The sequence below is a fragment of the Oncorhynchus gorbuscha genome, linkage group LG01 (assembly GCF_021184085.1).
Source record: "Oncorhynchus gorbuscha isolate QuinsamMale2020 ecotype Even-year linkage group LG01, OgorEven_v1.0, whole genome shotgun sequence".
NCBI lineage: Eukaryota > Metazoa > Chordata > Actinopteri > Salmoniformes > Salmonidae > Oncorhynchus > Oncorhynchus gorbuscha.
This window is the reverse complement of record NC_060173.1, coordinates 29,230,757-29,247,512: the sequence shown is the minus strand read 5'-3', so window position 1 is coordinate 29,247,512 and position 16,756 is coordinate 29,230,757. Positions and strand designations below refer to the sequence as shown.

The 16,756-nt window shown below is 44.4% G+C and overlaps 1 protein-coding gene across 6 annotated transcripts in view; it reads left to right on the top strand.

Moving 5' to 3' along the window:
* The window catches only part of lrrc56 (leucine rich repeat containing 56), a 63,822-nt gene that overhangs the window by 12,918 nt on the left and 34,148 nt on the right, over positions 1-16,756 (top strand). For 3 of the 6 annotated variants that reach the window (XM_046349484.1, XM_046349475.1, XM_046349503.1), the window contains 2 exons: positions 14,416-14,503; positions 15,276-15,336. In XM_046349484.1, the coding sequence (XP_046205440.1) occupies positions 14,416-14,503; positions 15,276-15,336 (149 nt within the window). Of the gene's footprint in view, positions 1-4,831; positions 4,950-14,415; positions 14,504-15,093; positions 15,337-16,756 lie in introns of those variants that run through there. The other 3 variants (XM_046349494.1, XM_046349514.1, XM_046349523.1) reach the window with 3 other exon arrangements.

Sequence of the window (16,756 nt, the reverse complement as noted above, 5' to 3'; positions counted from 1 at the left end):
CATGCTGTCAATGAACTTCTGGGCCACATCCTGACTGATGGCAGCCCATTCTTGTATAATCAATGCTTGGAGTTTGCTTGTCAGAATTTGTGGGTTTTTGTTTGTCCACCCGCCTCTTGAGGATTGACCTCAAGTTCTCAATGGGATTAAGGTCTGGGGAGTTTCCTGGCCATGATCTTAATGTTTTGTTCCCCGAGCCACTTAATTATCCCTTTTTCCTGGCCATGATCTTAATGTTTTGTTCCCCGAGCCACTTAATTATCCCTTTTTCCTGGCCATGATCTTAATGTTTTGTTCCCCGAGCCACTTAATTATCCCTTTTTCCTGGCCATGATCTTAATGTTTTGTTCCCTGAGCCATAAGGAAAAAGGGATAATTAAGTGGCAAGGTGCTCCATCATGCTGGAAAATGCATTGTTCGTCACAAAACTGTTCCTGGATGGTTGGGAGAAGTTACTCTCGGAGGATGTATTGGTACCATTCTTTATTCATGGCTGTGTTCTTAGGCAAAATTGTGAGTGAGCCCACTCCCTTGGCTGAGAAGCAACCCCACACATGAATGGTCTCAGGATGCTTTACTGTTGGCATGACACAGGACTGATGGTAGCGCTCACCTTGTCTTCTCCGGACAAGCTTTTTTCCAGATGCCCCAAACAATTGGAAAGGGGATTCATCAGAGAAAATGACTTTACCCCAGTCCTCAGCAGTCCAATCCCTGTACCTTTTGCAGAATATCAGTCCGTCCCTGATGTATTTCCTGGAGAGAAGTGGCTTCTTTGCTGCCCTTCTTGACACCAGGCCTTCCTCCAAAGGTCTTCGCCTCACTGTGCGTGCAGATGCACTCACACCTGCCTGCTGCCATTCCCGAGCAAGTTCTGTGCTGGTGGTGCCCCGAACCCGCAGCTGAATCAACTTTAGGAGACGGTCCTGGCGCTTGCTGGACTTTCTTGGGCGCCCTGAAACATTCTTCACAACAATTGAACCGCTCTCCTTGAAGTTCTTGATGATCTGATAAATGGTTGATTTAGGTGCAATCTTACTGGCATCAATATCCTTGCCTGTGAAGCCCTTTTTGTGCAAAGCAATGATGACAGCACGTGTTTCCTTGCAGGTAACCATGGTTGACAGAGGAAGAACAATGATTCCAAGCACCACCCTCCTTTTGATGCTTCCAGTCTGTTATTCGAACTCAATCAGCATGACAGAGTGATCTCCAGCCTTGATCTCGTCAACGATCACACCTGTGTTAACGAGAGAATCACTGACATGATGCCAGCTGGTCCTTTTGTGGCAGAGCTGAAATGCAGTGGAAATGTTTTTTGGGAATTCAGTTCATTTACATGGCTAAGAGGGACTATGCAATTGATTGCATTTCATCTGATCACTCTTCATAACATTCTGGAGTATATGCAAATTGCCATCATACAAACTGAGGCAGCAGACTTTGAATATTAATATTTGTGTAATTCTCAACTTTTGTCCACGCCTGTACATTCCTATATTCCTATACATTTAAAAGATGCTTGAATGAACAGACACGTGACTAAGCGAATGAGCTATGACTCCGACGTGACACTGTTCTGACAGCTATTAACATGCTCCATTATCTTGATTGCTGAGTGGACATATGGGGGGACATTCATAAAAGTCTCACTTGCATCAGAGGTTGATGAATGGCACACTGGAGAATCTTTCCTTGCAGTGTTACTTTTAAACAGAGTTTGTTGGTTAGCATTTTATCAAAACAAACACTGCGCAAACTAACACTCTTCTCCCTCTCTTCCCTCTCTGGGAATGCTGTTAGCCTTGTCAGTGAGATTGGTCTCTGGGAGGGAGGAGACATAGGTGTGCCTACTGAGATGTGGCCATTAAAGCTATTGGGGAGGTTTTGATTTATCTCTGGTGTCTGTGCACCGTTCTGATTACGCTGAGCCAAAAGGCATGGTGTGCAAACACTCCCATCCACAATCATCTGTGGTGTTAACCTAGAACCTGGCAACCTCCTCCAGCGACAGACCGACAATAGACACAGTCATGAGTAGAATTTAGAATGTTGTCGACGCCTGTGGAAGTTAAGCTTTCACTGGTTTCTTTTTCTCCAAAAGCAAGAGTCATTACTGCACAACACTCCCACTGGGCACACACTGGTCGAATCAACGTTGTTTCAACCTCGTATGTCAACCTATTGTGACGTGGAATCTATGTGGAAAACACATTTGGATTTGCAAAAAGTCAGCAAGTATTGTTTACATCTCATTTCAACCAGCGTTATAAACATTTTAAATTAGGGTAAAACTTCAACTTATATACAATGACTTAAACTGACTTACAGATTTGTTACATTAACATCATTTCAGCATAATTATCAGAAATATGTACACTACCGTTCAAAAGTTTGGGGTCACTTAGAAATGTCCTTGTTTTTGAAAGAAAAGCAACTTCATTAAATAGTACACGCAGTCTCAATGCCAACAGTGAAGAGGCGACTCCGGGATGCTGGCCTTCTAGGCAGAGTTCCTCTGTCCAGTGTCTGTGTTCTTTTGCCCATTTTTAATCTATTATTTTTATTGACAGTCTTGAGTCTGAGCTTTTTCTTTGCAACTCGGCCAAGGGCCAGTTTGCGCTGTTCTGCGAAGGGAGTAGTACACAACGTTGTACGAGATCTTTAGTTACTTGGCAATTTCTCGCATGGAAAAGCATTCATTTCTCAGAACAAGAATAGACTGACGAGTTTCAGAAGAAAGTTCTTTGTTTCCTGTAATCAAACCCACAAATGCTGATGCTCCAGATACTCAACTAGTCTAAAGAAGGCCAATTTTATTGCTTCTGGGGCCAATCATAACAACAGTTTAAAGCTGTGTTAACAATTGCAAAAGGGTTTTCTAATGATCAATTATCCTTTTAAAATTATAAATTTGGATAAGCTAACAACCATCACAACCACCATTGGAACACAGGAGTGATGGTTGCTGATAATGGAACTCTGTATGCCTATGTAGATATTCAATTCAAAATCATCCGCTTCCAGATTCAATAGTCATTTACAACATTAACAATGTCTACACTGTATTTCTAATCAATTTTATGTTATTTTAATGGACAGAAAGTGTTTTTCTTTCAAAAACGAGGACATTTCTAAGTGACCCCAATCTTTTGAACGGTAGTGTGTATATATAAATATATTATCCAAGCATGAAGCGTTGATATTTGGTTGCGTTCACAATTCAATATCCAGTTGATTGATAAGATGGATTCATGTCTCCTTCTCAACCAAAAATTGAAGTTAAAGAATAGCAATAATAATGTGCTTGAAATAAGTTTGATTTAGTCCTATTCTTAATTATTAACTTCCATTTGAAGTCAACTAACCATCCTTCATATAAAAGACAATATCCAAAGGTGAAAGTTTATTATTAATATCATTAATTTGGCATCCTATTTATATGTCTAATGATAATTACTTCTAAAGATACAATCAACCATGAATGAATGATAGTATACCTAGCTACTCTTTGAAATGGTGTCATTTGGGCGAAACGGATGTCAATGTTGCCTACATAAACCCAGCTTCCCTCTGAATTTACATTCACAGACAGCTTGTTAAGGCAAGTTAGTTACTTATTTAATATTAATATTTAATGTTATTTAGCTGGTCTACAAAAATTAGTATGAAAGCTGATCAATGTCTAAATGTGTTGACATGATAGCCCAGCTTGTTTCCAAAGGTTGTGAGTTCGAATCTCATCAACTTTAGCTAATTATCAACTTTCCAACTACTTGCTACTTTTTAAAAAGCTATTTTGCAACTACTGACCATGTTAGCTAACACTTCCCCTAACCCTAACACTTTTAGCTAAATCCTTCCCCCACCAAGACTGTTCCTAGAGCTGGCTGCCCGGACAAACTGAACAAGAGGAGAAGGGCCTTGGTCAGGGAGGTGACCAAGGACCTGATGGTCACTCTGACAGAGCTCCAGAGTTCCTCTGCGGAGATGGGAGAAACTTCCAGAATGAAAACCGTCTCTTCAGCACTCCACCAATCAGTGGCGAGACAGAAACCACTCCTCAGTAAAAGGCACATGACAGCCTGCTTGGAGTTTACCAAAAAGCACCTAAAGGATTCTCAGACCATGAGAAACAAGATTCTCTGGTCTGATGAAACCAAGAACTAACTCTGGCCTAAATGCCAAGCATTTAGCTTGTCTGGAGGAAACCTGGCACCATTCCTGTGGTGAAGCATGGTGGTGGATGTTTTTCAGCGGCAGGGACTGGGCAACTAGTCAGTATTGAGGGAAAGATGAACAGAGCAAAGTACAGAATGATCTTTGGTGAAAACCTGCCCCAGAGCACTCAGGACCTCAGACTGGGGCGAAGGTTCACCTTCCAACAAGACAACGACCCTAAGCACACAGCCAAGACAATGCAGGAGTTGCTTCCGGACAAGTCTCTGAATGTCCTTGAGTGGCCCAGCCAGAGTCCGGACTTGAACATCTCTGGAAAGACCTGAAAATAGCTGTGCAGCGACACTCCCCATCCAACCTGACAGAGCTGGACAGGATGTGCAGAGAAGAATGGGAGAAACTCCCCAAATACAGGTGTGCTAAATTTGTAGCGTCAAACCCAAGAAGCCGCCAGATCAAGCAATGGCGCCGAAGGAGATTGCTGCCGTTTTACGATCCCGTAACCAATTGTGCTATTGTGTATGTTTTTTCACGTTGTTTTGTACATAATGTTTCTGCCACCGTGTCTTATGACAGAAAAGAGCTTCTAGATATCAGGACAGCGATTACTCACCCCATACTGGAGGAATACTTTTTCTTCAACGAGTCGGACGGGAAGGATTTACTTCAGACGCCCGACAAGGTCCTCATCCCCGTAATTTGCAGAAGAAAGAGACGGAGGCATCGTGAACGAAGATCAGGGTGCCTTGATAGGATCCGTCGCAGAGAAGGTAATCTACCTTTACCATCGGTCCTATTTTCCAACGTACAATCGTTGATAATAAAATAGATGAAATACGATCACGTATATCCTACCAAAGGAACATAAAAACTGTGATATGTTGTGTTTCACCAAGTTGTGGCTGAACAATGACATGAATAATATATAGCTGGTGGGTTTTAAGCTTTTTCGGTAGGATAGAACAGCGGCCTCTGGTAAGACAAGGGGTGACGGTCTATGTATATTTGTAAAAACAGCTGGTGCACAAAATCTAAGGAAGTCTCAAGGTTTTGCTCACTTGAGATAGTGTGGTCTACAGCTTATCATGAGATACTCTATCTACCAAGATAATTTATCTGTATTTTTCGTAGATGTCTACATACCACCACAAACCGATGCTGGCACTAAGACCGCACTCAATGAGCTGTATACGGCCATAAGTAAACAGGGAAACGCTCAACCAGAGGTGGCCAGGGATTTTAATGCAGGAAAACTTAAGTCTGTTTTACCTCATTTCTACCAGCAAGTGTAACCAGAGGGAAAAAAACACTAGACCACCTTTACTCCACACACAGGGACGTGTACAAAGCTCTCCTTCGCCCTCCAATTGGAAAATCGGACTATATTTCTATCCTGATTCCTGCTTACAAACAACAAAAACTAAAGCAAGAAGCACCAGTGACTCAGTCAATAAGAATGTGGTCAGATGAAGCAGATGCGAAGCTACAGGACTGTTTTGCTATCACAGGCTGGAATATGTTTCGGGATTCCTCCGATGGCATTGAGTACACCACATCAGTCACTGACTTCATCAATAAGTGCATCAATGACGTCGTCCCCACAGTGACATACCCCAACCAGAAGCCATGGATTACAGGCAACATCCGCACTGAGCTAAAGGCTAGAGCTGCCGCTTTCAAGGAGTGGGACTCCAACCCGGAAGCTTCTAAGAAATCCCGCTATGCCCTCCAGAAAACCATCAAACAGGCCAAGCTTCAATTCAGCTAAATGACTTCTATGCTCGCTTCGAGGTAAGTAACAATGGAGCATGCATGAGAGAATCAGCTGATCGGGACAACTGTCTGATTACGCTCTCTGTAGCCAATGTGAATAAGACCTGATAAACAAGTACACTTAAAAAAAATCTTTATCTAGGCAAATCAGTTAAGAACAAATACTTATTTGGCAAACCCAGACGACGCTGGGCCAATTGTGCACCAACCTATGGGACTCCCAATCACGGCCGGTTGTGATACAGCCTTGATTCGAACCAGTGTGTCTGTAGTGACATTTACATTACATTTACATTTAAGTCATTTAGCAGATGCTCTTATCCAGAGCGACTTACAAATTGGTGCATTCACCTTATGACATCCAGTGGAACAGTCACTTTACAATAGTGCATCTAAATCTTAAAGGGGGGAGGGGTGAGAAGGATTACTTATCCTATCCTAGGTATTCCTTAAAGAGGTGGGGTTTCAGGTGTCTCCGGAAGGTGGTGATTGACTCCGCTGTCCTGGCGTCGTGAGGGCGTTTGTTCCACCATTGGGGGGCCAGAGCAGCGAACAGTTTTGACTGGGCTGAGCGGGAACTGTACTTCCTCAGTGGTAGGGAGGCGAGCAGGCCAGAGGTGGATGAACACAGTGCCCTTGTTTGGGTGTAGGGCCTGATCAGAGCCTGGAGGTACTGAGGTGCCGTTCCCCTCACAGCTCCGTAGGCAAGCACCATGGTCTTGTAGCGGATGCGAGCTTCAACTGGAAGCCAGTGGAGAGAGCGGAGGAGCGGGGTGACGTGAGAGAACTTGGGAAGGTTGAACACCAGACGGGCTGCGGCGTTCTGGATGAGTTGTAGGGGTTTAATGGCACAGGCAGGGAGCCCAGCCAACAGCGAGTTGCAGTAATCCAGACGGGAGATGACAAGTGCCTGGATTAGGACCTGTGCCGCTTCCTGTGTGAGGCAGGGTCGTACTCTGCGGATGTTGTAGAGCATGAACCTACAGGAACGGGCCACCGCCTTGATGTTAGTTGAGAACGACAGGGTGTTGTCCAGGATCACGCCAAGGTTCTTAGCGCTCTGGGAGGAGGACACAATGGAGTTGTCAACCGTGATGGCGAGATCATGGAACGGGCAGTCCTTCCCCGGGAGGAAGAGCAGCTCCGTCTTGCCGAGGTTCAGCTTGAGGTGGTGATCCGTCATCCACACTGATATGTCTGCCAGACATGCAGAGATGCGATTCGCCACCTGGTCATCAGAAGGGGGAAAGGAGAAGATTAATTGTGTGTCGTCTGCATAGCAATGATAGGAGAGACCATGTGAGGTTATGACAGAGCCAAGTGACTTGGTGTATAGCGAGAATAGGAGAGGGCCTAGAACAGAGCCCTGGGGGACACCAGTGGTGAGAGCGCGTGGTGAGGAGACAGATTCTCGCCACGCCACCTGGTAGGAGCGACCTGTCAGGTAGGACGCAATCCAAGCGTGGGCCGCGCCGGAGATGCCCAACTCGGAGAGGGTGGAGAGGAGGATCTGATGGTTCACAGTATCGAAGGCAGCCGATAGGTCTAGAAGGATGAGAGCAGAGGAGAGAGAGTTAGCTTTAGCAGTGCGGAGCGCCTCCGTGATACAGAGAAGAGCAGTCTCAGTTGAATGACTTGTCTTGAAACCTGACTGATTTGGATCAAGAAGGTCATTCAGAGAGAGATAGCGGGAGAGCTGGCCAAGGACGGCACGTTCAAGAGTTTTGGAGAGAAAAGAAAGAAGGGATACTGGTCTGTAGTTGTTGACATCGGAGGGATCGAGTGTAGGTTTTTTCAGAAGGGGTGCAACTCTCGCTCTCTTGAAGACGGAAGGGACGTAGCCAGCGGTCAGGGATGAGTTGATGAGCGAGGTGAGGTAAGGGAGAAGGTCTCCGGAAATGGTCTGGAGAAGAGAGGAGGGGATAGGGTCAAGCGGGCAGGTTGTTGGGCGGCCGGCCGTCACAAGACGCGAGATTTCATCTGGAGAGAGAGAGGAGAAAGAGGTCAGAGCACAGGGTAGGGCAGTGTGAGCGGAACCAGCGGTGTCGTTTGACTTAGCAAACGAGGATCGGATGTCGTCGACCTTCTTTCAAAATGGTTGACGAAGTCATCTGCAGAGAGGGAGGAGGGGGGGGAGGATTCAGGAGGGAGGAGAAGGTGGCAAAGAACTTCCTGGGGTTAGAGGCGGATGCTTGGAATTTAGAGTGGTAGAAAGTGGCTTTAGCAGCAGAGACAGAGGAGGAAAATGTAGAGAGGAGGGAGTGAAAGGATGCCAGGTCCGCAGGGAGGCGAGTTTTCCTCCATTTCCGCTCGGCTGCCCGGAGCCCTGTTCTGTGAGCTCGCAATGAGTCATCGAGCCACGGAGCGGGAGGGGAGGACCGAGCCGGCCTGGAGGATAGGGGACATAGAGAGTCAAAGGATGCAGAAAGGGAGGAGAGGAGGGTTGAGGAGGCAGAATCAGGAGATAGGTTGGAGAAGGTTTGAGCAGAGGGAAGAGATGATAGGATGGAAGAGGAGAGAGTAGCGGGGGAGAGAGAGCGAAGGTTGGGACGGCGCGATACCATCCGAGTAGGGGCAGTGTGGGAGGTGTTGGATGAGAGCGAGAGGGAAAAGGATACAAGGTAGTGGTCGGAGACTTGGAGGGGAGTTGCAATGAGGTTAGTGGAAGAACAGCATCTAGTAAAGATGAGGTCGAGCGTATTGCCTGCCTTGTGAGTAGGGGGGGAGGGTGAGAGGGTGAGGTCAAAAGAGGAGAGGAGTGGAAAGAAGGAGGCAGAGAGGAATGAGTCAAAGGTAGATGTGGGGAGGTTAAAGTCGCCCAGAACTGTGAGAGGTGAGCCGTCCTCAGGAAAGGAGCTTATCAAGGCATCAAGCTCATTGATGAACTCTCCGAGGGAACCTGGAGGGCGATAAATGATAAGGATGTTAAGCTTGAAAGGGCTGGTAACTGTGACAGCATGGAATTCAAAGGAGGCGATAGACAGATGGGTAAGGAGAGAAAGAGAGAATGACCACTTGGGAGAGATGAGGATCCCGGTGCCACCACCCCGCTGACCAGAAGCTCTCGGGGTGTGCGAGAACACGTGGGCGGACGAAGAGAGAGCAGTAGGAGTAGCAGTGTTGTCTGTGGTGATCCATGTTTCCGTCAGTGCCAAGAAGTCGAGGGACTGGAGGGAGGCATAGGCTGAGATGAACTCTGCCTTGTTGGACGCAGATCGGCAGTTCCAGAGGCTACCGGAGACCTGGAACTCCACGTGGGTTGTGCGCGCAGGGACCACCAGATTAGGGTGGCCGCGGCCACGCGGTGTGGAGCGTTTGTATGGTCTGTGCAGAGAGGAGAGAACAGGGATAGACAGACACATAGTTGACAGGCTACAGAAGAGGCTACGCTAATGCAAAGGAGATTGGAATGACAAGTGGACTACACGTCTCATATGTTCAGAAAGTTAAGCTTACGTAGCAAGAATCTTATTGACTAAAATTATTAAAATGATACAGTACTGCTGAAGTAGGCTAGCTGGCAGTGGCTGCGTTGTTGACTTTGTAGGCTAGCTGGCAGTGGCTGCGTTGTTGACACTACACTAATCAAGTTGTTCCGTTGAGTGTAATAGTTTCTTCAGTGCTGCTATTCGGGGGCTAGCTGGCTAGCTAGCAGTGTTGTTTACGTTATGTTGCATTAAGAGAACGACAATAGCTGTCTAGCTAACCTAGAAAATCGCTCTAGACTACACAATTATCTTTGATACAAAGACGGCTATGTAGCTAGCTACGATCAAACAAATCAAACCGTTGTACTGTAATGAAATGAAATGAAAATGTGATACTACCTGTGAATGCGACCGGGTTGTTGAGTGCAAAGTTCTATTCGGAAGACGTTGGCTAGCTGTTGGCTAGCTAGCAGAGTCACCTACGTTAAGGACGACAAATAGCTGGCTAGCTAACCTCTGTAAATTAAGATAATCACTCTAAGACAACACACTCTAAACTACACAATTATCTTGGATACGAAGACAGCAAAGACAGCTATGTAGCTAGCTAACACTACACTAATCAAGTCGTTCAGTTGAGTGTAATAGTTTCTACAGTGCTGCTAATCGGTGGACGTTTGCTAGCTGGCTAGCTGGCTAGCTGCTGGGCAGAGCAGTGAAGACTACGCCTCAAACACTGAGATGCAGTGCCTTAGACCGCTGTGCCACTCGGGAGCCTGAATATTCACAAGAAGGGTTACTAGGACGTGTACTCCGAGCATGAGCTGACCAACTAGCAAGTGTCTTCACTGACATTTTCAACCTCTCTCTGTCTGAGTCGGTATTACAAACATGTTTCAAGCAGACCACCATAGTCCCTGTGCTCAAGAACACCAAGGTAACCTGCCTTAATGACTACCGACCTGTAGCACGCAGGTCTGTAGCCATGAAGTGCTTTGAAAGGCTGATCATGGCTCACATCCACACCATTATCCCAGAAACCCTAGACCCACTCCAATTAGCATACCACCCAAAGAGATCCACAGATGACGCAATCTCTTGCACTCCACACTGCCCTTTCACACCTGGACAAAAAGAACACCTATGTGAAAACGTTATTCATTGACTACAGTGCAGCGTTCAACACCAGAGTACCCTCAAAGCTCATCGCTAAGCTAAGGACCCTGTGACTAAACACCTCTCTCTGCAACTGGATCCTGGACTTCCTGACAGGCATGCCCCAGGTGGTAAGGGTTGGTAACAACACATCCACCACGCTGATCCTCAACACGGGGGCTCCTCAGGTGCGTGCTTAGTCCCCTCCTGTACTCCCTGTTAACTCACACATGGCCAGGCACGACACCAACACCATCATTAAGTTTGCTGATGACACAACAGTGGTATGCCTGATCACTGACAATGACGAGACAGCCTATTGGGAGGAGGTCAGAGACCTGGCCATGTGGTTCCAGGACAACAACCGCTCCCTCAACGTGATCAAGACAAAGGAGATGATTGTGGACTACAGGAAAAGGAGGACCGAGCACGCCCCCATTCTCATCGACGGGGCTGTAGTGGAGCAGGTTGAGAGCTTCAAGTTCCTTGGTGTCTACATCACTAACAAACTAACATGATCCAAGCACACCAAGACAGTTGTGAAGAAGGCAAGACAAAACCTATTCTCCCTCAGGAGACTGAAAATATTTGGCATGGGTCCTCAGATCCTCAAAAGGTTCGACAGCTGCACAATCGAGAGCAATCTGACTGGTTGCATCACTGCCTGGTATGGCAACTGCTCGGCCTCCGACCACAAGGCACTACAGAAGATAGTGCGTACGGCCCAGTACATCACTGGGGCCAAGCTTCCTGCCATCCAGGACCTCTATACCAGGCGATGTCCGAGGAAGGCCCTAAAAATGGTCGAAGACTCAAGGCACTATGGTCACTGTTCTCTCTGCTGCCGCAGGGTAAGCGGTATCGGTGCGCCAAGTCTAGGTCCAAGAGGCTTCTAAACAGCTTCTACCCCCAAGCCATAAGACATCTAGTCAAATGGCTACCCAGACTATTTGCATTGCCCCCCCCCTCTTTTACACTGCTGCTACTCTCTGTTTATTATCTATAGTGGCAAATAAAAGTGTGAACCCTTTAGAATGACCTCGATTACTGCATTAATTGGTTGTCAAATTCGAGCTGGCCTTCAACAAAGTCACAACAACAGACAAACATAGTGTGCTTAAACTAATAACACACAAATTGTATTTTTCTTGTCTATATTGAATACATCATTATTTAACCATTCACAGTGTTGTTTGAAGAAAGTATGTGAACCTCTATGCTAATGACTTGTCCAAAAGCTCATTGGAGTCAGGAGTCAACATGGAGTCCAATCAATTAGATGAGATTGGAGATGTTGGTTAGAGCTGCCTTGCCCTATAAAAAACACTCACTAAATTATGAGTACTATTCACAAGAAGCATTGCCTGGTGTGAACCATGCCTCAAACAAAAGAGATCTCAGAAGACCTAACTAAGACTAAGAATTGTTGACTCGCATAAAGCTGGAAATGGTTACAAAAGTATTTCTTAAAGCCTTTATGTTTATCGTCCACGGTAGGACAAATTGTCTATAAATAGAGAAAGTACAGTACTGTTGCTACTCTCCCTAGGAGTAGCCGACCTGCAAAGATGACTGCTAGAGCACAGCGCAGAATGCTCAATGAGGTGAATAAAAATCCTAGAGTGTCAGCTAAAGACTTACAGAAATATCTGGAACATGCTAGCATCTCTGTTGATGAGTCTACGATACGTAAAACACTAAACAAGAATGGTGTTCATGGGAGGACACCATGGAAGAAGCCACTGCTGTCCAAAATACACATTGCTGCACGTCTGAAGTTTGAAAATGTGCACCTGGATGTTCAACAGCGCTACTGGCAAAATATATTCCGTGGACAGATGAAACTACAGTTGAGTTGTTTGGAAGGAACACACAACACTATGTGTAGGGGAAAAAGGCACAGCACAGCACACCAACATCAAAACCTCATCCCAACTGTAAAGTATGGTGGAGGGAGCATCATGGTTTGTAGCTGCTTTGCTGCCTCAGGGCCTGGACAGCTTGCTCTCATTGACGGAACAATGAATTCCCAAGTTTATCAAGACATTTTGCAGAATGTTAGGCTCTCTGTCCGCCAATTGAAGCTCAACAGAAGTTGGGTGATGCAACAGGACAATGACCCAAAACACAAGTAAATCAACAAGAGAATGGATTCAACAGAAGAAAATACGCCTCCTGGAGTCTGAGTCCTGACCTCAACCCGATTGAGATGCTATGGCATGACCTCAAGAGAGCAGTTCACAACAGACATCCCAAGAATATTGCTGATATATTGCTGATCTGAAACAGTTTTTTGAAGAGGAATAGTCCAAAATTCCTCCTGACCACTGTGCAGGTCTGATCCACAGCTACAGAAAACGTTTGGTTGAGGTTATTGCTGCCAAAGGAGGGTCAACCAGTTATTAAATCCAAGGGGTCACATATTTTTCCACCCTGCACTGTGAATGTTTACACAGTGTGTTCAATAAAGACAATTAAACATATTGTTTGTGTGTTATTAGTATAAGCAGACTGCTTGTCTGTTGATGTGACCTAGATGAAGATCAGCAAAAAATTTACGACCAATTTATGCAGAAATCCAGATATTTCCAAAGGGTTCACATACTTTTTCTTGCCATACTTTTTCTTGCATAGTCATTTTAATAACTCTACCTACGTGTACATATTACCTCAATTACCTCGACTAACCGGTGCCCCTGCACAATGACTGTACCGATAACCCCTGTATATAGCCTCGCTATTGTTATTTACCTGCTGCTCTTTAATTATTTGTTATTTTATGTATGTTTATCTTCACTTCATTGTTGGTTAAGGGCTTGTAAGTAAGCATTTGTAAAGTGTCTGAATACTTATGTAAATTTTTATATTTCAGTTTTGTTTATATACATTTACCAAAAATTCTAACAACCTGTTTTTGCTTTGTCATTGTGGGGTATTGTGTGTAGACTGATGAGGGAAAATCTAAAATCAATTTTAGAATAAGGTCTGCAGCGTAACAAAATGTGCAAAAAGTCAAGGGGTCTAAATACTTTCCGAATGCACTGTAACTCCTAAACTTAACCCTAACCTAACCCCTAACGTAGCTAACGTTAGCTAGCTAGCTAGAATTTGTATAATACTGTATCATGCAAATGCATAATGGACATCCACAATTTTAATACATACCATACGAAAAGTAGCATATCATGCTAAAACGAGTGTCTCAGATTTACGTACAGAATAATACAAAAAGGCACTGAGACCAGGTTATACTTAGAGGTAGGCATCTGGATGGAAGACTAGTTCTCAATGAAGTTCATTATCCCTCATAAACCAGCACAAGTCACTGTTCAGTCAGGAATCGTTTGACTGTGGCTTCAAATTTTGTTTCAATACACCTCTTTTATTTAGGTTGATGGCATGACGTTGAAACAATAATGTTGATTCAAACATATCATTTTACTATCAACATTGAAACAAGGTAAACATAAAAATAATCATATGAAATTCTACATAAATTAAACCAACCAATATAAAGTATATTGTATATAGGATGAAAAATATTGTTTACTTTTCTACATGGAATTTTCTATGCACTTTTAATGTATACATAGTTCTGGTGACTATGTTGAAATTAGATTGATGTAACAACCTGTTAGTCAGGTTATTTAAGTTAAGTTTTATACTAATTTCAATGTTTGCAGCACTGGTTGAAATGAGATAAACAGTACTGGTTGATAATTTTTTGCAAATCCAAATGCTTTCCACGTAGATTCCACATCACAATAGGATGACAAATTACGTTGAAACAACATTAATTCAACCAGTGTGCTGTTACATAATGTCAGCTAAGAGAATCAATTTGATAAAGACCATGACATATTTCTCTCTGACCCCACAGAAAGCCTTGTCGGGAACAGAAGACCTAGTTCAGGTCACTTCCCTGGAAATGTGTGTGGACACTCAGGAGAGCACTCTGGGCAACTTTGGTGAGAGACAATCACTGGTCAAGCAGCATGCACTACCCTTTCAGTCCACTACATGTGTAGGCCCATACTGTATTTGTATTATATTACAAATAGATATATACATGTTTTTGCATGCAGTATTTGAATTTATAGGGGACTGTATATGAAGTGTATATCAATAGTACTGTATGTGAATCCTCGTTTTTAATCCAACACGAAGTGGGCGTTATGCCATACCTACTGCAAATGTGGAAATGTACAGGGTTGATCGACTCACATTTGATGAGTTCATGTAATGACTTATAGCATAGATACATGAAGACCGTCACAATCTCTTCAGACATGGTTTCTTGTCAGACACAGATAAAGACCAGACAAAAACACTGTGGCTGTGTGACACACAAAACAGAATATGCCAAATTCACCCTCAGGTTTGTACTGTACCAAAGCTCTCTCACTGGGTACAACTCCCTCCCCCTCTCTTCTCACTGGTTTAAAAGATAAGGCCAGAAAGAACCGCACCATCATGCTCACCTATGTCCTTAGGAACACCTCAGTTGCACAACGTGTGCAGGCATGACTGAAGTTTGTCTGCACAGGGGTGAATCACGTGTGTCTGGCTTGTGCACTAGCAGCAGAGTCCATCTCACTCTCAATCTCTCTGCTAATGAATGGAGTTTATAGGCCTGTTGAGGCATGGCTGGGAGGGAGCCAGCCATCTGTTTAAGACCCAATCAAGTCATCTGCCCTCTGTGACGTGTGAGGAACATCTCTCTATCTTATCATCTTGCAGGTGCCTACTTGCCCAAGCTGGTGCAGCTGAAAATGAACAACAGTATAATAATGTCAGTGAGGTAAGTGGAAAGTTCCACTATAGTGCTCTGTCTCTGTATGTCTATTATAGTTATGTGTTGTAGTTTTTTACTTCTCTTTGACTAGGTAAAACAAAGCACTTTCTGCATTCCAAGTACTACAAATACTACTGCTAGCAGTACTTCACAGTAAAAAGGCAGGTAGCCCTGTACAGTTGAAGTCGGAAGTTTACATGCACCTTAGCCAAATATATTTAAACTCAGTTTTTCACAATTGCTGACATTTAATCTGAGTAAAAATGCCCTGTCTTAGGTCAGTTAGGATCACCACTTTATTTTACGAATGTGAAATGTCAGAATAATAGTAGAGATAATTATTTATTTCAGCTTTTATTTCTTTCATGGTCCATAAGTTTACCTACACTCAATTAGTATTTGGTAGCATTGCCTTTAAATTGTTTAACTTGGGTCAAACGTTTCAGGTAGCCTTCCACAAGCTTCCCACAATAAGTTGGGTGAATTTTGGCCCATTTCTCCTGACAGAGTCAGGTTTGTAGGCCTCCTTGCTCGCACACGCTTTTCCAGTTCTGCCCACAACTTTTCTATAGGATTGAAGTCAGTGCTTTGTGATGGCCACTCCAATACCTTGACGGTGTTGTCCTTAAGCCATTTTGCCACAACTTTGGAAGTATGCTTGGGGTCATAGTCCATTTGGGAGACCCATTTGCGACCAAGCTTTAACTTCCAGACTGATGTCTTGAGATGTTGCTTCAATATATCCACATAATTTTCTTTGCTCATGATGCCATCTATTTTGTGAAGTGCACCAGTCCCTCCTGCAGCAAAGCACCCCCACAACATGATGCTGCCACCCCTGTGCTTCTCGGTTGGGATGGTGTTCTTTGGCTTGCAAGCATCCTCCTTTTCCCTCCAAACATAATGATGGTCATTATGGCCTAACAGTTCTATTTTTGTTTCATCAGATCAGAGGACATTTCTCCAAAAAGTACGATCTTTGTCCCCCTGTGCAGTTGCAAACCGTAGTCTGTTTTTTATGGCGGTTTTGGAGCAGTGACTTCTTCCTTGCTGAGCGTCCTTTCAGGTTATGTCGATATAGGACTTGTTTTACTGTGGATATATATACTTTTGTACCTGTTTCCTCCAGCATCTTCACAACGTCCTTTGCTGTTGTTTTGTGATTGATTTGCACTTATCGCACCAAAGTACGTTCATCTCTAGGAGACAGAAAGTGTCTCCTGAATGGTATGACGGCTGTGTGGTCCCATGGTGTTTATACTTGCATACTATTGTTTGTACAGATGAATGTGGTACCGTCAGGTGTTTGAAAATTGCTCCCAAAGATGAACCAGACTTGTGGAGATCCACATTTTTTTTCTGAGGTCTTGGCTGATTTCTTTTGATTTTCCCATGATGTCAAGCAAAGAGGCACTGAGTTTGAAGG